At 39.4% G+C, this 22,128-nt stretch overlaps 1 protein-coding gene across 1 annotated transcript in view; it reads left to right on the top strand.

The window, feature by feature from the left end:
* sh3rf1 (SH3 domain containing ring finger 1) overlaps window positions 1–22,128 on the top strand; it is a 69,478-nt gene that overhangs the window by 26,507 nt on the left and 20,843 nt on the right. The window contains exons 3-4 of the mRNA XM_036582348.1: window positions 14,628–14,903; window positions 18,165–18,260. Coding sequence (XP_036438241.1) covers window positions 14,628–14,903; window positions 18,165–18,260 — 372 coding nt within the window. The remainder of the gene's footprint in view (window positions 1–14,627; window positions 14,904–18,164; window positions 18,261–22,128) is intronic.

A 22,128-nucleotide genomic window follows, 5' to 3' on the forward strand; every position in this document is an offset into this window, starting at 1 on the left:
GTTAATTGGCTGTGCCAAAGATTAACAAAACAAAAAACTCTTGCTCTTTTTTCCTTCGGTCTTTCTCTTTCTGTGGTTTGTGTGTGTGCGTGAGTGAATGTGATGGATAAAGTGATAGGGCAGAGCAGAGGAGAATGACTAGTGGAATGATGGAAAAGCAGAAGAGGGAGGAAAGCGGCAGATGGAGAGAGGAAGATGTGAGATGTGGGATGCAGCTGAGGGAGAAAAGTGAAAGGAACAGTTATGAAATGGAGTGCAGGAAATCTGAGTGAAACAGAGGGGGAAGTTGCAGGACTGCAAAAGAGAACAGGAACCTCTGGAGGACAGAATAGATGGAGAGGGGATGGAGAAGCTGGGAAAAGGAAATTTAAATTAAGGGCATGATTTTGAACTCCGAATCATAGCTTTGAAGCATCAGAGTAATATGCGCTGTGCGTCCAAAAGCATCCGGACACTGCTTGTAACTAGTGAATTTAGCTACTGTAAGGTGCACTCATTGCTGACACAGGCATTCAGCTGCACACATAACTTGTATAAAATCCAAAGAAATGCATTGTCAATGGAATGGGATGCTTTGCAGCAGCTGCACATGAGCCACCATGCTCAGTGCCACCCATTAGGGTATATAGCCCAAGTGGAATTTTGTTCTCTAAAGTGATGGAGCTCATTTCAGTACAGTTGGGTTGAGTTAGGCCCAATCCCATTTCACCCCTTGCCCCTACCACTTAGCCCTTAGCCCTCTGTTTTGCGCATTCACGTCTAGGGTAAGGGTGTCCCGAATTTTGTTGAGATGGAGGGGTAGGGCGAAGTGTTAGGGCTACATGGCCCTCCAAACGGAGGTTTTTTTAGAGGCACACTCCAAACATGTGTTATCAGAAAAAAAGAAAAACCAGCAAGATGGCTGCACGAGCGACCAAAGAAACACACAAGTGTGGGAATTTTCTCAGTTAAAAAATTTCAGTAACTATTGTATTATCTTAGTTTAATGTCGTTTCAATGTTTTATGGTCGTTTTCTTCATAACAAGCATAAAAAATCGCTAATAGCATGCTAATGTTTCGGTAGCTAGCTAGCTAACTTTCCCGTTCCACCTTAAATAGTCCAGCAGCTCTGATGCCTGAAGCGCCAGAATGTAACTGCTGCACCATTTAAGGTGGAACGGGAAAATTCAAACAAGAAGCTGGCGGAAGAAATGGGATTGGTCCTTAGAGTGGTGTTTGTGATCCAGAGCTAATCATACAACATTAGTACCTGTCCTTACTAAGGCTTTTGTGGCTAAATGAAACAGATCCTCACAGCAATGTTCCAACATCTAGTGTAAAGCCTTCCCAGATGAAAAGAGGCTGTAACTGCCACAAAAAGAGGGACAAACTCACTATTTCTTTTATTTCTCTTTACTTTTTTTTTACTCTTTTTTGCTTGGTATTCTTTCTGACTTCTCACAACAGTCTCTTTTTGCAGTCTCCTAAGCCACCCTCCCCATTGTCTGGATTTTTGGCTTTTGTGTCCAGAGCGTGCGTGTATGTGTGTTGGCTAGTAACAGCAGAAGTTCTGCTTTACTGGCTCTACTGCACTCAGCCAAGCGGCCTGTGATCCAGCCCACCCACAACTTGTCTTTGCCATGTGAATGAGGTCATGTAGTTAGACACATGCACACATTTTTTGGACAGTTGAGAAGAGAAATATGGACAGTCAGAGTCACATACATACAGATTATACAGTCAGACTAACTTACGTACACTCTTGGCTTTACATGGTGAGTTGCATGCAACATAATGTTACATGAAGCAAAAGCACTATTGTTCTCACCATATGAAGTATTTATTTCCGTGTTTGCAGCCTCTTTACTCGGTCATTGCCGTTCTCATTGCTGTTATGTTTTTCTATGATTCTTTCTGTACTTTTTAAATTTATAATCTGTTTTGTGTGTGTGTATGTGTGTATAGAGTAATAGCTTAAGTAGCACTTATGTACATAATGCTTCGCACATTCTGCTGTAGAGGCACTGCAAGTTCATTGAGGAGAAAATGGATCTATGCTATGCAGATCATGGTAATAGCAGACTAACGCTGGCACAAGTAGCCAGAACTTTAAGAAACTTGAGTTTGTTTGTTGTCATGACTCAGGTAACTTGAGGTCATGGTGTTTTGATTTGCTGTTTCATGAAACATGTTTTTCAAAGTTGAGGCATCTGCAGCTGTTGCAGCTCAGTTTCAAGTGAGTTGCAGGACGCTTTACATTATGCAGGTTGTGAAGTTTAGTTTCTTGTAGGTTTCAAGCACCTAAAGTTTTGTTACAGTTTCACCGTGTAAAGCCAGCCTTATTGAGTGAACACAGTAACTCTTAAGGCCTAATCGGTCTTCATGCTTTTATAGGACCATAGAACACTCTAACTTTCCTTCCTTTCTCTTGGCCTTTCCATTCAGCTCTCCAAATCATACTTGAAAACAAAGCATACACAGACTCTCTTACTCAGCCACTTTATGAATACCACATGGGTTCTTGCACTGTTCCATAATTCTTCCATAAACTGTGGACCCCCTCCCTGCTAAAACACTCTGTGTTTGATGACTAATCTGTAGCTTACAAAGTGCCCCCGCCTCAGCACTTCCATATGGTTAATGTTTCACTCGATGAAAAGACGCCTTCTGCCTCAAAATGAATCTTCGCTCTAGTTTTCTAGTCTTCTGCTCCTCTAGTTCTACACATGGCCGCCTCATGGTTCATTTGTCGACACATTTTAGGCCCAGGCAGCTTTGATCACACTCAAGGACTCTGACTCCCACGAGACCTTCCACACCAGGCCCAGGCAGCTTGTCTCAATCAGGGTAAATGGCTGCGATTCCCATGCGTCCACAAATTGTAGTTTAATGCTTGAAGGCTGGGCACATGCAGAGAAGGGAATTTATGGAAGTCAGTGATTAGGGAGCAGGTGTGTCATAATGATGGCTGTAGAGAGGGTGTGTGGTAATAATACCACAGCGAAGTGTTTCTGTGCGCTGACCCAACAAACGCTTCCTAGTGTTGGTGCTTGTAGAGTGTTTATAACAAAATCCTAAGAAAACAAATGGAAGTGAGTGAGTGTGAATAAAGTGTGAATGGAGAGCAGAATCTTGTAGAACAGAATGTATGGCATTCTAGAGCATTGTGAATGGGGAGAACATACTAGACAGCATCAACTGAGAAGAACATTGTAGAATGGCGTGAATACGACATGATTTCTAGAACAGCATGAACAAGTAGAACATTCTAGAACAATCTGAATGGGGAGAACATTTTAGAATGTAAATGTGGAGAATGTTCTAGAACAATGTGAATTGAGGAGAACATTTAAGACAGCGTAAACTGAGGGAATTCGAGAGATGAAGAGAAGGAGAGGTAAAAGTAGAGAGAGCTGCTGGGATCAGGTTCATGTGTGATCCTGATCCAGAAGCACATCTGGTCTCCAGATAACTGACTGTGTGTGTGTGTGTGTGTGTGTTTGTGTGTGTGTGTGTGTGTGTGTGTTATTGCTTCATTCTGTCTTCTTTTTCAAGGCTTTTGTCTTTTTTACGTGCTATCTTTGCTTATTGAGCCTCTTTGTATTTCTCTCTATTAATAACCTGAAGTGTTTTTGTTTGGGTGCTCTGAATTAAATTTAGCTCACTGTAAGCTCTTGGCAGTTATTTCTTTTTTACCTCTCACAAACTGCAAACCATCAAAACTTCACAGTAAGCTGCATGTGTTTTTTAAAAAAGGAGTGAAAGACAGCAATCAGAATGGAATATACTGCGCAGAAGTCAGAGACCAACCTTCATTTATTTCATTTCCTGTCTAAACAGCCATTAAATGCAAGTTAGTAATTTTCCAGAATCTATTTCAGAGGAGATTAGATATGAGACAGTACACTTGCCTAAGGAAGAGGAAAGCAAAAGGAAAATGGGCACAAAAAGGGAAACTTTTCCAAATATGAGTTCAAATATTATTAAAAGCTTTAGAGAAAATGAAACTCTTAAAAACTATGCAAGACCTGGTAGACCACCAAAACGATCACCATCAGTTAAGCAGAATTTAAAGCTTTCATCTTTGAGAGAGAGGAGAAAATCAAGCTGCTTCAGATCTGAAAAAAATCCACAGGCGTTTCTGTCCATCCTTCCACTGAGAAAAGACAACTGAACACTATGTGTTTGAAAAGATGTGTAGCTGTCAAGAAGCCTCACTGAGAAAAGAAAATAGACCAAAAAGAAGACAATATGCAAATCACACAGAAAAGCTGCTGATGTTCTCAGAACAATGAACTGAACACCCCAGAGTCCAGACCTCAGCATCACTGAATATGTTTGAGATACATATACTTCTATGAAAAATTCTTTGAAAAGCTGAAAGCAAGTCTCCTGGTAAGTAAGGCAAGGGAAGGACAACCTTACTACTGAAAAATTTGATATTATATATTTAGTTAGTTAGGCTTCTGTGTAATTTTTTGTTAAATATGTGTTTGTCATTTTTTATCAAAAGAAAATGTGCTTAATGTGGGCGTGAAAATTGAATAAACATAGGTTGGTCTCTGCACTTATGCACACTGCTGTTATTTTATATTGATTTTTGTCTTTTTCTTTTCTACCACTATGTGTTTCCTCTGGAGGCACTAAAAAAAACACTATTTTTGTCCGGACTTTCACCATTAAAGCCCCTGAAGCCTCTCATACCCCCCATGTTTTCAGTGCTTCACTGCATTCATGATTGGCATGAAGTCCCATAAATAGCCTGAGAGAGAGGAATAGATAGATTGAGAGGGAGAGAAAAAGAAGAGAACTCTTGTGGTGAAGTTTCCATGGAAACCAGAATTCTGAAGTTTCACTTTTGTCAGGATGTGTCGAGAGGGACCAGAACCCCCTGTCGTTCCAGCTTAAAGGTCAAAGGTGAAGAGACAGGTGACCCCGTCGATGGTGGGATAATGATTAGAATTATGCTTCACTGAGACAGCCAGAAAGGACAGGAAGCGCTGCTCTGCGCTCTGATTAGCTGGGATAGGTATCTGGCTAGCTACACATTGACCTCTTCAGTCCTGGACTTTAGCCTTGTTAGGCTAACCCGTCTCAAAATGAAAGTCACTGGCTTATGATGGGCCCTCATCACAACATTATGGCCAGTCTTATTCTTCGTACCAATTCACCTGTCCGTGCTTCACCCCCAGATGCATTTTGTTTGTAGCGACTGTTTGACTGTTTACAGAACTCTTACAAAAATCCTTTTCAAGCTAATTAAATATATTGCATTTTTTTTGTAATTGACTTTCCAACCTGCCTGTGCAGTGGTTGACAAAGCTACAAGTGCTGTCGCCCGTATGTGGTGTCATCAAACACATCTGGCTGGAGTAGCATTATTGCACAAAATTACTTTTAAAAATACATTCATACATACAGGAGTATTCAGTTAATTTCATATCAGAAAATTGATGGGCATCTGAGTGCTTTGCAGTTCATACTGGGCCAAAGAATAATTTGCACATATTTCTATAGAAATATCTAAGAATACTGTTAATATACAGTTTGAACGAAAGCCCAAATAAATCTGCTTTTGATTATTAGGGCTTGCGAAATGCTATTGGAATGATAGGGAGTTTGTATTACACTGCTTTATCAATGATCAGCTCTGTTCCAGACATGGGATGAATGGAGTGCAGCTTTACTAGGTTTATGTGCCATCGTTCAGTCACCCTCTTAGCCAATCTCGCTTTGCTACAGAATCTCCTAAATCCTGAAACCATGTTAGGGCTGAATCAGGACACGGACCAGTGTTACACATTTAAAGAAAACGAAACACATATGATTATCTTTGTTTATCTTAAAGCCTTGGATGTTGTATTTTCAGGCATTAAAATCGACCATCAGGATCAATGGAAAATGTTGGTGATTGACAGTTCAACCCGTCAGTTGGCTCAAGCCTACTCTTCACATTTTAAAATACATTTTATTTTGGCCAAAAAACACATCCGTCTGGGTGCCATGTGAGTTGGGCAGGCTGCCTGGCCTATTTTATAGTAGGAGAAATGCTGACTAGCTCAGTAGGGTGGCATTTTAAACCATAAAACACTGTGTAGTGAATCTAAACTCCCATCTAAATTTATTAGGTTGAAATGTGATTTTTGTAAAGCTTGTCCAACCTTACAGCAGTTTCTGTGAAGTAGCATGTTTGTGGGCGGAGGATATAAAGGATTGCTCAATTATTACTTAATTGGCTGTCACGAAAGTGAATATTCGTTAAATTGAGGCAGTCTATGAGTAGGGAGGCTCATTGCAGACTTAATTGCTTCTGGGAAGGGGAGCAGAATGGAGCCAGTAGTGCAGGCACCACAATGGCATGGACCACAGAAGACCGGAGTCTAGGATACAGGGCGGCTAACTGCCCACCAGCTGTAAACAAGGCCATTAGGAGCCCATTTCAGTTAATGGGGTTGTAATCAAAACAAGATGGCCACCCTACTCCACCCCCGCACACTAAAGCCCTGTGTCAACAAGAGCACATGACCTCCATTTGGTGCAGAGATCAGTAAACAGTGGTGAAGTAGAGGAGGAAAAGTGTTGGATGCATTCCTGCATGTGCTGTTGGACCCTTGGAGAATTGCCTTCTTAGTTCCTTGATCATATGTGTGTGTAAATCCCAGACAGGAACCTCCTTGGGGGTTTAAGGGGTTTGAGTTTAAGACAGTACCCTGTCTAGCTACTCCTCCACACCCCTAATAATAGCACCTAATAAAAACCTATAGGCTGCAGGGAGATTTAGAACAAAGGACTGCCTGTAAAAACAGAGCTACCTGTTCTTGCCTGTAAAAACAAATCCTAAGACTCAGCAGTTACCTGCAGCCGTCCCACAGCTCAACTCTGCATCCCCCCTGGGACCAGTTAACTGTACTACACTGTTTGGGCTAGTTTCTTTCTTAAGCTGGGTGTACACTACACTACCCGATTGGTCAGCAGTGGAAGAGTACTAGTGATTCAGGCAATAGTTATTGAGAGCTTGCAGAGAGAAAAACAAAGGTGAAGGGTCGGCATGTACGTCAAAAGAGGAGCTGCTTGTTGAAAATGCGAGAGTGCATTTTATTGCCTTAATAACCAGAACTTTTAAGGCAACCACTTTACAAATATGGTCCAGTTTCAGGTTTGTTTGTGTCGTATGGTAAAATCTTTGGTCTATAATTGATATTATCAAATATTGCAATAATTGTGAAAGTTCTGATATGCAAAATATTGTTTACATACAAGTTTATGTATTTTTTTATGGCTTAACTTTAACAATCATTCTAATCTGTGGTTAGTTAAAAAATGTATCCGATAGAAAAGATTTCTATAGTAAGCTATAGAACACCACCAACTAATTAACTACAAATTAATGAACTGCGCCAATACATACTTTTAACATTACTTGGTAATATAGCATTTCAGTTTGGTAAAGGATGCAGGGGAGCATGCAAAAGATACAAAAACTCAGGTACAAAAGATCTACTCTGGTAGGGAGTGAAATGGATGAGCTTGTCCAGAAATGGGTGCGAGTTGGGTGATTGGACAGACCTTCAGTGTACTGCACTGGATGATGTATCCTGAGATACACTTGTAAATTGGTAGTAGTTCTCTGTGTTCATTTGGTTGGAAAACAGAATATTGCCAAATTGGAGCACTATTGATACTATTGATGACTAGGATGATGAATTACTATTGCTGTTGTGTAATATTTGGTGCTAGCCTAGGTGGTAGCTATCTGGAAATTATATGACCATCAGGAAAAATGTAAGGTATAGGATAAGGCTCTGTAATACTCACTTATTGAAAACTGAATTTGAATCATGATCATATTGTTTAGTGTGATATTTCTGTAGATGATATTGATTTTGTCTAAATTTACAGTCCATATTTAAGTGATAATGATGAGATTTAGGATGCTGATTGCTTTTTGGTTGATAAAACTTGATTCCTTTCTCTGCCCTCCAATAAAAAGGCAAGAAATTCTGTAAAAGACTTAGAATAAGAGTGAGATGCTCTCCATTATTGTGATCTGTTAGTGTATGCCATGGCTTAAATGCTAGTGGAATATCAGAGCCAGTTGCTTGTTTATATCTGATCATGTAGAAATACTGACCTTAATTTTCTATGTGTGTCTGTTTGTGCGTGCGCTCTCATGTGTACAGTGCTAGTTGATTGTTGACATGTTATGTCGATGCTCTGTGCTGTGTGCCAGGCCACTTTCCCAGCACTAATTTCATTAGCCACCAAAACAGATTAAAACAGCTCTGATAGATTACACAACACCTGATGAGTCCACAGTGACCCAAGGCGATAGCAAATCTTTCAGGACAGCAGCAGGACACAGATCTTGAGATGGAGACAGAGTAGACAATATGTGTGTCGTGGGTTTTTCACCGCAATACAATACATTCTTGATACAGAAGTAGAAAGAAAAAAAATGCTTCTTCTTTTCAATTACTCCAATTGCCAAAACAAGACAGCCACACTTGGTGATAGCACAGTTAAGGAAAACAAGTAATTTTCTTGAACTGCATATGGTTTGGGTGGATTTCAACACTATATGCTATAGTTTGTGATGTAAAATGTGAGCTTGGACACTGAAATGAATCATTTTACAGATATTTGAAACAATCCATGATACTCCTAAGAGAGATAACCATAAATGGGGGGGTGGTGGGGGGCACGATGCTGCTCTCAAATCACCAGACCTGTGGAAAAAAGTCTGTATACCATTATTTGGGTCAGCCTGTATTGGATGGTTTATTAGCCAAGCTGATTGAAATGGTGAGCAGAGAGAGCAACCAAGAGCCGATTCTGAACAGGTTAAACAGAAAAGTCACTCCCTGACTTTAAACATGACTATGTTTAAACCTTCCGGTTTGTGTCCTGACTCGGTTGTGGAAAATCTTAGTTTCTGCAGTTTACAAGGAGTGCTTGAACCACCTTATAAAATTCCCTCTTGCCCTGAGTTCAGCCAGCACAAGGAAACACAAGAAGAGATTGTGAGAGAACTTATAAAACTGTTGAATTTTTTAGCCTTACAGTTTGTTTGTTTTTTTTGTTTTTGTTTACTTTCATTATTATGAGCCATCATAATGCATGTTTTCCAAGCATAGATGTGCAGCATAGAAATTTGCCCATCACATGTCGATGTTCCTCTTTGTTTATATTATTTAACTTGTTTTTTATCTTTTAAGAAAATAGTGTGGTATCCCTTCAACGGGCATGGTTGTCTTTTTTGGGTAGCACAAAAAATAAATAAAAGCAAAATGTATGGTGCCACTCTCTTTAACTGTATAGAAAATGTATCAAGTTGTGGTTCAGAAACAACAGTATATGTTTATTGTGAAATTTGCTTATTGCCACAGAGGTTGTCCCTCTTAGAAATATTTAATAGAACAATGGATATCATTCCAGTTTATCAGTATGGTTTATTACATAAAATCGAACTGTATTTGATGCACAGCACATATACGTACCATACATATCATAAAGACAAAGGATAGCATGGGATGGGGGCTACTGGAGGCAGTCACTTCTGAAGGACTGTTTTTTTTGCATCAAATGTTAAGTGGTTGGTTAAAGATGATTTCAGTATGTCTGCATTATACAGTTATATGATCAGTTAGTGCCGTATGTGCACATAAGCTTTTCTACAGAAGCAAATTTGAGTGGTTCTTAAGATCCTAAATGTTTATGGCTCCTGACATTTACATTGCTTCAGTGCCTACTCAGCATGTGCGTGAAGGCGTAGACGGTGCCTTTATTTTGATTCATTTCCTCAGATCGGGTGAGAACTCATTAGTTTCTCATTACCCAGGCCTCATTAGTGCTGGAATAGGCACCTGAACCTGTCAGCCGGTGACAGACTGCGGTGAGATAGTGCTGCTCTGAAAGAGTTCAGCGTTAGTGCAGGTCTAATAATACAAGAGTGCACCAGTCGCGGCGCGTTATCTGCTTCCTCCTTTTCGCTTTTTACAGCCGGGCTCCCACAGCCCAGTCCAGTCCAGACCAGCACAGGTGCTGAAAGACTGAACACAGATGAAGAAGACTGGGTGTGATTGAATGCATTTGGTGCTCTGTTTGTTCTCTAATTTTTCCTCAGAATACATTCTTGCATTGAGGGCTTATTTTACTCATAATACAATGCTGGATTGGCTTAGACTAACACTGTACACCATGGCAGTGTGACTGATTTAGAATCAGTATGCTGCTACATCTGCTGAAGCTTGAACTAGATCCTGGCAACATTCGAAGACTTCCTTTCCTATCTGCGTTCCTGGATTTCGCTGGATCTTGTAGCCATGTGGATCCACATTCTAGTCATCTCTGCCAGTATATTTAGTGAGGCCATGCACTACAACTCAGGCAAAAGCAGAGAGGAAGTTTCAGTAGGCTATTTGCCCTTGCAATTAAGTAGTTTGGACAAGACCATACAGAATGACTCAACCATCATGACTCTTTACACTGTATAAAAGAGAAAAGTCAACTCGAATGTTTTTAATATTCTCTGTCTAGCCAAAAAGAGAGGTAGGCTGATGGCATCCACCTCTCAGTCTTCTGACTTTGGAGGGCTGGGACTTTGCTGGGATTCAGCTTATGAATAATAGTAGTAGTAGTAGTAGTAGTATAATAATAATAATAATAATAATAATAATAATAATAATAATAATTGTGTTGTTGTTGTTGTTGTTGTTTTTGTTGTTCTTGTTGTTGTTGTTAATAATAAAAATAATTTATTATTATTATCATATCATCATTATTATTATTATTGTTATTAGCTTATTGCTTATTATCACTTGATTAGGCAATTAAGACATTCAGGGGTGACAAACTTGCTGAATTTTAAATTAATTTTTCTTGTCATCCTCATGCTCAGTTATATAAATTTGGCTTGAGCAAAAATATTTAAAATGTTTTCTGTAGTGTTTGTAAACTTTTGATATCTTTTAATTGTTTCTTTAATTTATTATTCGCTTCAGACTGGTACGGCTCTCTAACTGCCTGTTCAGGAGACAAGATCATAGCTTTAATTCTTGGCGTCACCTCAGCTGTCAGGAGTCTAAGACTGAGAGGAGGAAGACCTCCTCCCCCACAGTGTGATAGGGGGAGTCCAAGCCTGTGTGTGGGAACTGGCGATGACTAAATAAGGGGGAGAACCTGAGTAAAAATCCAACAAAAACATGTAAGCAATTTCAACACACTAGGAGGCAACCACTGTTGAGTTAGATCAGTTTAAACAGTATTTTGTGGACCATTCTTACATGCAGGATGTTCAACAATGTAAATTAGGAATGCTTCTGACTCTTGGCCCTGAAATTTTGGTCCGAACCAGAGTATAGCCTGAGAACTTAGTTGCTGTTAAGTTTGGATGAAACCCACTCGACCTGGGCCACGTCAAGTTTTCTCTGAAACTGACCTGAGTGCAACAAAATTCTGTCCAAAACAGACCCGACCCGGCCCATCATCCAAAGTGATTTATGAAACTTTACACTTTTAATGATAGAGCGAGCCAAATTATCAACAGTAATACATGGATAAATAAATTAGAAAATAATGCAGAATTAAATCATCTGTCTAAAATTATGGCTGAATTTTACTTCAGCAAATTCAGTCAACATGCATTGCTTTCGAACAAATTCCCAGACGTTCTTTAATGCTGGATAAACTGTCAAGCTGTTCTCGCAACACAGCATGAGAAACTCATTTTGTAAATAGACCACTTTACTCAAAGTATGTCTTCGGCCAAAAAAAAAAATAAATGTAAACATCCTTTTGGCTGCACTAAACTGTACTCTCTTGAATTGATTCACTTTTTTCTCATCTCTTATCCATTTTCTGACGAATGTATGTCCTGTGGGCCTTGTTACTAAATTCAGCAAGAGTGAAAACTCTTTTAAGGTGATGAAAGTAGGGAGGAAGATTAAAGTGAAGAGTAAACCTAACGTGTGACAAAATGCGGGCCAAAATCTGTGGAACATGTTAGGTGAACAATAAGAACTTGAATGCGAAATTTGAACCCAACCTGAGCCTGATACATATTTGAGACATGACGTCCGAACCTGACCAAACTAGACCTGAGCTGTCAGATCCCAGATAAATATATACGACAAATATAAAGTTGTGTTTTGTCAGCATAGAAGCTTCAGTTTTGTTATTTTGGTGTTGTGTCTGAACTTGAGGCTCAACCCAAAAAAACATGCTCACATGCAATCACACTATCCTTGCTTTTCATTTTTTCATTAGATGTTTCCCATATTCCTCCATGTTTTCTCTCTCCCTCTCTTCCTTTCGCTCTTTCTGGCAAAAGTTGGTAGGTCTTTAAATCTGCTGACAGCTGGCTCTGTGAGAGGCCCACAGAGGGGGAGGAATAGAGTGAGGGAAGAGTGAGAAAGAGGAAAAGAAAATGAGAAACACTGAGAGATTGAAGATGGGCGCTGGACCGTGGGCTTGGGGTTTGTTATCAGAGAGCTGCACAGTGTCTGTAAATTTGTGGGAATGCTGTGCTCACAGCTGGACGAGCAGTTCTTAGCAGTAAATTGTTCACTGAGTTCTAGTTAACTGTGACTAAAGTATGTCAGGTGCACGTTAGGCTGGTTTTAAGATTTTTAGAACATGGCTCTAGTGATGTTCTACAAGGGCTTTGGTTCTCCTGGTCTTTCTGTTATTTCTCTTGTTCTTGTTCTCTGTCTCTCTTCTTTTTTCTTGCTCTCTCCCTCCTCTGTCTTGCTCTTATCCCCATTGCGCTCTCTCTCTCTTCTTCTGTCTGTTCATCACTCTCTAGCTTCCCGCTCTCACTTATTTTCTCTGTCTTCCTCTCTCCTTGTCATCTCTCCCACTTCCTCTATTTGTCACTCTCTCTCCATCTCTGTCTGTCCGTCCGTCCGTCCGTCCGTCTTATCTGTCTTCCTCTCTCTCATTTCATCTCTCCCACTTCATCCATTTCCTGTCACTCTCTCCCCCTCCCACTCTCTTTCTCTTTCCCTCTCTTTCCATCTCTCTCTCTCTGTCTGTCTGTCTATCTTCCTCTCCTTTCCATCTCACTCTCTTGCTCTCTTTCTCTTCCTGTCTCTTTTCAGTCTGTCCTTTCTCTCTTTGTCTCTCTCCTTTCCATCTGTCCTTCTTTTTATATCTTTGTCTCTCCGTCTTCCTCTCTATCCGTTCCATCTCTCTCTCTTCCTGTCTCCTGTCCCTTGCTTGCTCTCTCTTTTTCTCTTCCTTTATATCTCCCTCTCTCTGCAGTATGTTAACAGCAGTTAGAGTCTGCTGATCCTCCTCTGTGCACGTCTGTGGTTCATTAGTCGAAAACACTTCTGTCATGCCAATTGCCCCCACACTCTTTTTCTGTTTCTCTCTCTTTTTCACTCGTGTCTAAAGGATAAGAACTGTCTGTGCTCTGTTGTGTTTGTGATTCCGCTCCCAGCTCTGGATGTGAAACGTGGAGGAGGAAGCTCGTGGTGGGGTTTGGTTTGTGGCTGCGTGGGGCGGGGGACTCTCTTGGACGTCCTGCCTGAAAGGGGTTCATTGAATCGGGCAGTGCTGCATCCATGGCCCCCTCCCTCCCCCTGCCTGTGGATCATTGTCACTGCTGAATGGAGCTTTGACTGGTTCCAGACGACTGGGCCTGCACCATAAAGCTCTTCACAAACTGATAAATGAGCCTTGCCCCACAGTATTATGGGTCCATGGGCAAACCCCAGGGCATTCTGGGACTGCCAGACAAGGGGCTAGTCAGTGAGTAAAGCAGTACAGACAGCAGAAAGGCAGGCCAACGTGAGTAGTCAGTCAGACAGACAAATCAACACTGTCCGTGTGGCAGACGCGCTGGCATCGAATGTGTGTTGTAGCGCAAGGAAGAGATTTCTCCCACTGCTTCTTGGACGAGTTGATTGCTTCAATAGATTTCAATTAAGGTCCTTTGTTGATGTTTGAAAAACATTCACTAAAGGGTTTATAAAGAGAACATAAAAATCAGTCTTTTATGCACACACATCCAACCCTGAGTAGGCCTGGGTTAGTTTTAAAAAAAATTATTTTGATTCTTGTGCGATTCTGTTTATTGATACTTTCATTTTAATAGACTTTATGAACTCTTAAGTCTAAGCAGATTTCACTGTGGGGAAAGTGAAAAATCAAAAACCCTATGGTAACCAAACGATATTCCAAAGCCGATACATTTTGCTGTACAAACATTTTGTAGAGTATGAGGTCAAGGAGCTGAAATACGAGTAGTGCTACGCTGCTGTGCATTGAACTGATATCATAAGACTGGCAACCTTACCAAATACCCTTTTCAAATGGGGATTACCCATTTATAATACTCTTTTCAAAAAGGTCATTATACAGACAATAGGATGATGCGTGCATGACTTCATCAAGTTTATTAATGCAAGCTTAGATGTCATTTAATACCATGGTATATTTGGAAAATATACTGCACACAGTCACACTCTCCCTCCATTTCCGGTGTGATGTGCCCGTTTTCCACAGCAGCTCCTGGTCTGTCCTGTATGTTTTGAAAAATGAATGTGCTTTTGAGTGCTGATGTTGCATTATCCATGAATCTTGCTATCCCTGAGAAAGTGGCCTAAGCTAACTGTTCCCTCCTCCTCTTCACTGTCTCCTACAGGGTGTTCCCCAGCTCCCCTGTGCCAAGGCCTTATACAACTACGATGGCAAAGAACCCGGTGATCTCAAGTTCAGCAAAGGGGACATCATCATCCTGCGCCGGCAGGTTGATGAGAACTGGTACCATGGCGAGGTGGGCGGAATCCACGGCTTCTTCCCCGTCAGCTTTGTGCAGGTGATCAAGCCGCTGCCCCAGCCACCTCCGCAGTGTAAGGCCCTGTATGACTTTGAGCTCAAAGACAAAGAGGCGGACAAGGACTGCCTTCCGTTCTCAAAGGTGAGTACGCTCAGGCGCCTACACATGCTGGGACACAAACATGCACACGCATGTGCCTTGTGCTTTTCAAAGGAGATACTGGTTCAGTCATTCACTGGTTCATTTGGACTTTCCCGAACAGCAACAAAACCATGTTTGGGTTTGTTGTTTTTAGGGCTTGAAAGAAACATTCCACTGCTTTTATGAAAATTCTTTATAACTAAATCATTAGGTTGTACAAAAAGTCACTAAGAGTGGTTTGATGTGACATGCGGCGTTCTACAGAAATTCCTACAGTCAGAATTCTTCACAGCAATTGTGATAGTGCTGCATTACAGAAGCTAGGACTGAATTTTGAATAATAGATATTACAGAATAGCTGCTCTTAAAAGTTTATAATCTTATCCTAAAGAGTATTACAGGAGCATCCTAACTAAACAAAATCTCCTTAATACCATCCTAGGTTTAGGACAAACCCACCAACTGTCCTAACTTCTCTTTTAACCTTCTGTTTTTACTGTTAGGCATTCTGTTAAAAATATATATATATATATCGTTTATAGGCAACTGTAACAGGCAGCATAAGCTCACTATAACTTATGATGTTACAGTTATTCATATTGCAAAACCGTTTGTCACTTGTGTTAGCAATGTTTTTTTTTCCCTAACTGTGTAGTTGAAAAACTTCCCAAAAAAAAAAACCTTTTGTGTTTTAAGATAAGATAATCCTTTATTAGTCCCATAATACTAAAAGTGAAAAATAAAAAAATATAAACTCTATCCTTCACGTAATTATCAATATAAAGGATTTATAACTAAATAAACTAAATACACTGTAAGAATATTTTACCCAAATTTCACATAGAGTATTGCACATGAGGTACTGATTTATATTATACATGGGAATGGTAAGGAGTTAACAATATAAACATTATAAATAGATAGATTGGTGTTGTTGAAAACTCGCCAAATAAGATATTTGTGTAATAATTGTGAATAATGAGGAGACAGACTTGAATGCGTGTTTGCATGATTTAAATGCTGACTTAAGCTTTAGGAAATGAAAACAAACTGGGGAGAAATGCCCTGTTAAACAGCAATAGCCACAGGCACAATATTTTATAGCTTTCAGTTTATCAGACATACCTAATTATCAACCTTATCAAGTAGTTTAGGATTTCCTAACTTGAGATAGGAATCTGAAAGAGAAAATGTATTTCCTAAATTACGAGTTACTTGTGTAAAAGAAAATTCTGAAAAATCTTATCTTGAACTTGTCCCATCTTTATCTTGGGATGAAATTACACCCAAAGAAAACATTTTTTTTATATTTACCACTACTATACCATATTTACAACTACTACATATAAGAAATGCAGAAGACACATGTAAAGATGCAGGGGTCGTTTTGGATAGGATATTAATAAAATATCTGCATTTGCTGCATTAGGCACCCTTGGTTACGAACACCACCACTGTAAAGAACATTAGTCAGCAGGTTTCTCTTGAACCAGACATCTCACATCAGAACACTCTGAATGCCTTTGTTTATTTCTCAATGATTAAACAATGCAGACTGTCTGTACAGCAATAACATCAACAAATCCAAATAAAATGTAGCTCATAAACGCAAATGTTGTACTGGTTGAAAGTTTAGAATCCACACTTTCAACATAGTTTCTCCACTTGTTTTCTATGAGTATAAAATAGTGAGTTGTCACTGGCAAAAACTGCAACTTTTAACTTTTTTTGATTGTCTTCATTTCCACTCTCTCCAGAACCATACTCACTGTCTTATACCTACAGGCACTACTTTGACACTATATAGCAAATTGAGGTCACTTGGAGTCAAAACAGTCCTGCCCTCTTTTTTCCCCTCTAACAGACAGACCTTTGTCTCTGTAACTCTTCACACTGGCCTTTGAGTTTTCGATATTTAGGCATGCTTTTGAAGCACCCAGACACGGAACACAACAAAGCGAAAATGGTTAAATCTCTGTCCCACTGAAAGATTTCTTAATACCACATATTACTTTGAATCATGCTTAAAATGGAATTCCATTTTAATCAGCAATTCTGTCCACACTGTGTGCGCTAGAGGCGCATCTTGCCCTTGTTAAAGCGCCATCTTTTTGTGCATGTGAGTGGAGTCAACTCTATAGACATCTGGTCAAATGACACACTTCCAATTTCTAAAGTGTTGTAAACTACATTTAATGTAATAATTTATTAGTCTTGTTGGTGTGGTAGCAGAAGACCAGCTCTTACGCTGTACTAATGGTGTGTAGAGGAAACTGTTCTCTGAAACAGCAGTAAAAACTTGTGATTGTGACTTTGTCAAAGGCTGTTCGTGCTGCCAAATTGTAAACCTGCTGTAAAACTGTTTAATTGGAAAAGAAAAATGTCTGGTGTTGAAGTGACAAAGACAAAAATAACAGACGACTTCTGTGATGCTTTGAGCTGCACCCTGCTAAAGCTAGCATAGTCAGCTGACTATAGGTGCAGCCCAATACAGTACAGGATCGGTTTCAGTGACTGATGCTCAAAAAAACACTTGTTGAAGGGTTAAAGAACATGCTTAGAGCATGCAGAGACACTGGTGTCGGAGTGACAGCTGGAATCATGTGTTTTGTAGTATGTGTGTAGGTATTACACTGTTAGCCACTTTTTATGTTATTTTCTTCAGTATTTCCTGGCTCTAATTTAGCAGCACAGCAGATGGAAAAAGAATCCATATCTGGTCTCAAGAGTCCACCAGTGCAGAAAGGCACGGTACGGCTCTAAGAGCTATTGGGCTCTACAATGGAAAAAAAAAAATTTTTCCAGATATACCAACTGAGCGTTTTTGTAACGGTCTTATAATTTAAAGATTCGTGAGACATTTTTGTTCTTTTAACTTCAGTGGCCACTTGGAATGCAGTGCAGTTTGTTGCACTGGGAACTGAGTTGATGTGGATTTCTAGTACAAATTTATGATGCTTTTGACTAAACCACTTATAATGTATTTGTTTTCAACCTTATCTGTGTATATAACAATTGATCTAAAATCCTTTTCTGGTGAAACTTGTTTTAGCCAAAAGTTTTCATGGCTTAAAAGTAGACAAAGCTTCTAAATGCAAAATAGAGAAAAGAATACCAATGTAACAAACAAGTATTTGAATGATTCCAGCCAACCCTAGCTTAAATGTTTCACAGAGTAAGACATGCTGTGTTTTAATGAATTGAATGAATTTCTGCCCAGTAACAAGGCATTTCTTTGCTTTCTTACCCTATTTTGTGTAGGATGACATTCTGACAGTGATTCGGCGAGTGGACCAGAACTGGGCTGAAGGAATGCTGGGAGATAAAATTGGCATCTTTCCCATATCATATGTAGAGGTGAGAGATGTTTTTTAATGCATTACCACATTGTTAAGAAAAGGTGTACCAGTCTTTTGCCCAGGTATGCACAATATATATAGGGAGTATGTAAGTAATTTATTAAATTCTTTATGTTCCTCATGTTTACTACTATTTTTGGTATTTTGGAGAGAATTTTTGGTAGATGTGCAATTTACTCCTCAAAAGGCAGAAGCCAGAAGCATATCTCCATCATCTGCTTCAGTCACTGTGAACACATCCAATTAGTCAGCCCCTTTTTGAAATCCCTGTAGTCTCAGTGATGCTCTTGAAGCTTTTAAATCAGTGAGCACTCTAAAAATGGCTCTGTGAATAGAAAAGCACGTCAGCCTTTTACAGAATCGTCATCACTTTGTTAGTAAGTGACGCATGGTCTCAGGCGTGGCTTTGAACGGAACAGCTGGTTAGGCTTTTGTTGGAGCTGAGATACGACTTCACAGCTTTCTACTCCTCTCATTACAAACAAGTGCACATGAATGAACATGCTTATTTGTATGGTCTTATTCACTTTTCCCCACGCTCGCATTATCAGAACTCCCTTATTAATATACACAGTTTTAGTTGTCCATATACAGCAGCCAGAAGTGGAAAGTAATGAATTATGTTTGCTCTCATTACAGTAGTTGAGTACATTCTTTCCCTGTGACAGCACTTTTTCACTTTGTGACAGTATTTTCACTTGTCATTTTTAATAACTATTAAAGAGTAAAAATAAATAAGCGTTTCAGCTTCAATCAATTAGTTACATTAAAAGATTCATTTCTGAAAGCCAATCAAAGTATATCAGCACCCAGCCCCAAAAAAACACTATGGTTCAGTCATGATTTCTTTATGTCAAGTTTATTGGCAACAGAGAGAATGTTGATACCAGCACAACGTCCTCTTCGTTCATTTTCTTTTTGCTGTTGATGCGACAACATGTTTGCTGCTTAAGTTTAGAACTGGAGCTGCCAGGCTAATTGTGCTAACAAACACTAGAAGTCGATAGTCTCCCAAACCATTTCCCCAAATACATGCCTAAATTTTTATACATTTTCTAATTTAGCATTACCTTATCCTAAATGTCTGCCATGCACAGAGGTTTTTACTCTTATAGTTCATAAGAAGTCACACTGTGTTCTAAACCACATTGAATCGTCTGCGTAACCTAAATTAACACCTGGATGCTGGTTGAGAGAAGTTTTGGGCTTGTATTTATGGAAGTGATGTGGATGTTAGCAGTGTTTTGCTCCAGTTCTAAATTAAAGAAGCAAAATTTGAACACCAAACATGTCTGATCAACTGTATTTGGGCAAGTAGAAATTGTGTGTGTATGTGTGTGTATGTGTGTGTGTGTGTGTGTGTATGTATGTGTGTATGTATGTGTGTATGTATGTATATATATATATATATATATATATATATATATATATATATGTATGTATATATATATAATGTATGTGTGTGTATATGTATGTGTGTGTGTATTGGATTTTTTTTGTCAATAAAAATTAGCTGTTTAGCTAATCCTAGCTAATCTTTTTCTTGATACATTATTGTTTTGGAATAACAAGTATGAGGGCTGTTTATGAGCCATTTAAAATTTGCTGCATATGTATATTTCATTGCATGTGCATATTAGCTAGCTTATTTAGCTAATGTAAGCTAACTTAATAGGCAGTAGGGCTGTCGCTCAAAATTATATTACTAATTGAAGAAGCTTCTTCTTGTCTGAATTTTTAAAAGGCCAAACCAAAAAAATCACTTAAACAGTAACACATACTTTAAGAGATTCCACTCTATTGGAACATATAAACCAATTAAGAAGTGCATGTAGTTTGATTCTCCTTGTACAGTACATGGAAAGAAGTACAAGATATGTAAATACTGTGCACTGGCAGAACATACTGCTCACTTTTTTCCTTATTCAATAACTTGTTTAGTTTTGTTTGTACAAGTTATTTACAATGATGTAGCTAAGTCAAATTTACAGGAAAGCATATCACTTAGTTTTTCAACAAACTAATGGTTTACTCTTGAGTAAGTTCCTTTATTAATAATTTTGTTTCTACTCATGTACTCATCTCTACAGTAACGGTACAAGATCTTCAGTACTCTTTCCCTCAGCCCTTTCTAGGCACTAATTCTATTTCTCTGTTCCTCACAACACTCATTACATCATTAGTCTCTACACAGATGCAGTGATAAGACTCATGTTCCTGATATACACACGTTCCCTCCATACTCACGCTGTCTTTGTCACTGTTTTACTCTCATTTTCACTCTTGCGCGCTAACAGGCCCGCACACTCTCTGAACAGCATCATTAGTCTCCATTCCTGACACACATAACTTCCCGCCTTTCTTCTCATCACGGCATCTCTAACCCGAGCCTGAAAATAACCATCAAAACACTCCAAAATAGCTGCTGTCGCACTTGCGTACCCGGGAGCAGGTCTTCAATTGCGTTTCTTTTTCTCACACACTCGTACACGTGTGCAGAAAGAGGGAGAGAGGAACGGGGTGGTGTAAAGGGCTGGCAAAAGCCATTGCTATTTTCACGATGGCAGGCATTTTCCAAAAACGAGCGCTTTTGAGCTTGTAGTCTCCGTTGACATCAGAAGAGACACACGCAGCCCTTTCGAAGAGTGAGTGAGAGGAGAAAAATAGCTTTTTATTTTGGTCTGCTACTTTTTGCTGCTATCATACATTGTCCTTGCTGCCCTCCATATGTATGCATGCTTCTCTACAGCCAGTCTATGTAAATGCATTAGGGCTGCCTTTTAAAAAAACATGAAAATTAATGAATACTGAAGTAATAATATAATAGATAGTGACTGGACTAATATACACAATACACAGAGCAACCGTACCTCTTTGTTTCTACACTCGTCCTTTTCCTAAGCTTCATTTACCAGCAGCACTGCTGTCTGATCCACTCATACTAGCGCAACTCACGCTAACACACTTCCACCACGTCGGTGTCACTGCAGTGCTAAGAATTATCCACCACCCAAATACTACCTGCTCTGTGGTGGTCTTGTGGGGGTCCTGATCATTGAAGAACAGGGTAAAAGTGGAATAAACAGATGGACTACAGTCTGTAATTGTAGAACTGCAAAGTGCACCTAGGAGGTGTACCAGTGTAGTATCCAATGTTTAATGTAGTTATCTTACTTAGGAGTAAGGATGGGCGTTATGGCAAAAATATACCAACAAGATGCTTCATTACACACAAGTTTTTGTTTTATTTTTATTATTTATTTATTTTTGTATGGTAAGTTGTAACAGAGATCATGCACCAGCAAACAGTAGGACAGCATTTAAAAATGCTATCAAAAACTATGAGTATAATGATTTTTGAATGATTGTTTTTGATTGATTTATTGTTTTATTAGAGCCCCTTTTACAAGACTAATAAAATAATTCTCTCTTAAATCACTGTGTTGCATGGGCAGTCTTCAAGTGGTCACTGAGTCAAGAGTAGGCAGCAAGTTTGATTGGATTGTGTAATCATGCACACTGTTTCTTTTAAAGGAAAGGAAGCCAGTATCAACCACTATGAAAAATATTTTAATGTGGAAAAGAAAAAAGTAACTAATTTATAATATTGATCCTCTCAGCATTTTGTCTTCCATTTATACAGCAGTTGTCCAGAAATGCCTAGTAGGCTAAAGAGTTTTATCACTTTGCTAACTCTTGATCATTGATGACCTGGATTTGTCTCAGAAAACCCTCCATTTTCATGTAAATGCAACACTTGATGAGAACCAAGGTCAGTATAGCATGTTCCATGGGACAGGAAAACATTTGTTTCTAACTGGTTATCACTGCCCTGTGTTGCTACTCATTTGCATAAAGTTATGCTG

Source organism: Colossoma macropomum, unplaced genomic scaffold, assembly GCF_904425465.1.
Source record: "Colossoma macropomum unplaced genomic scaffold, Colossoma_macropomum, whole genome shotgun sequence".
Lineage (NCBI taxonomy): Eukaryota > Metazoa > Chordata > Actinopteri > Characiformes > Serrasalmidae > Colossoma > Colossoma macropomum.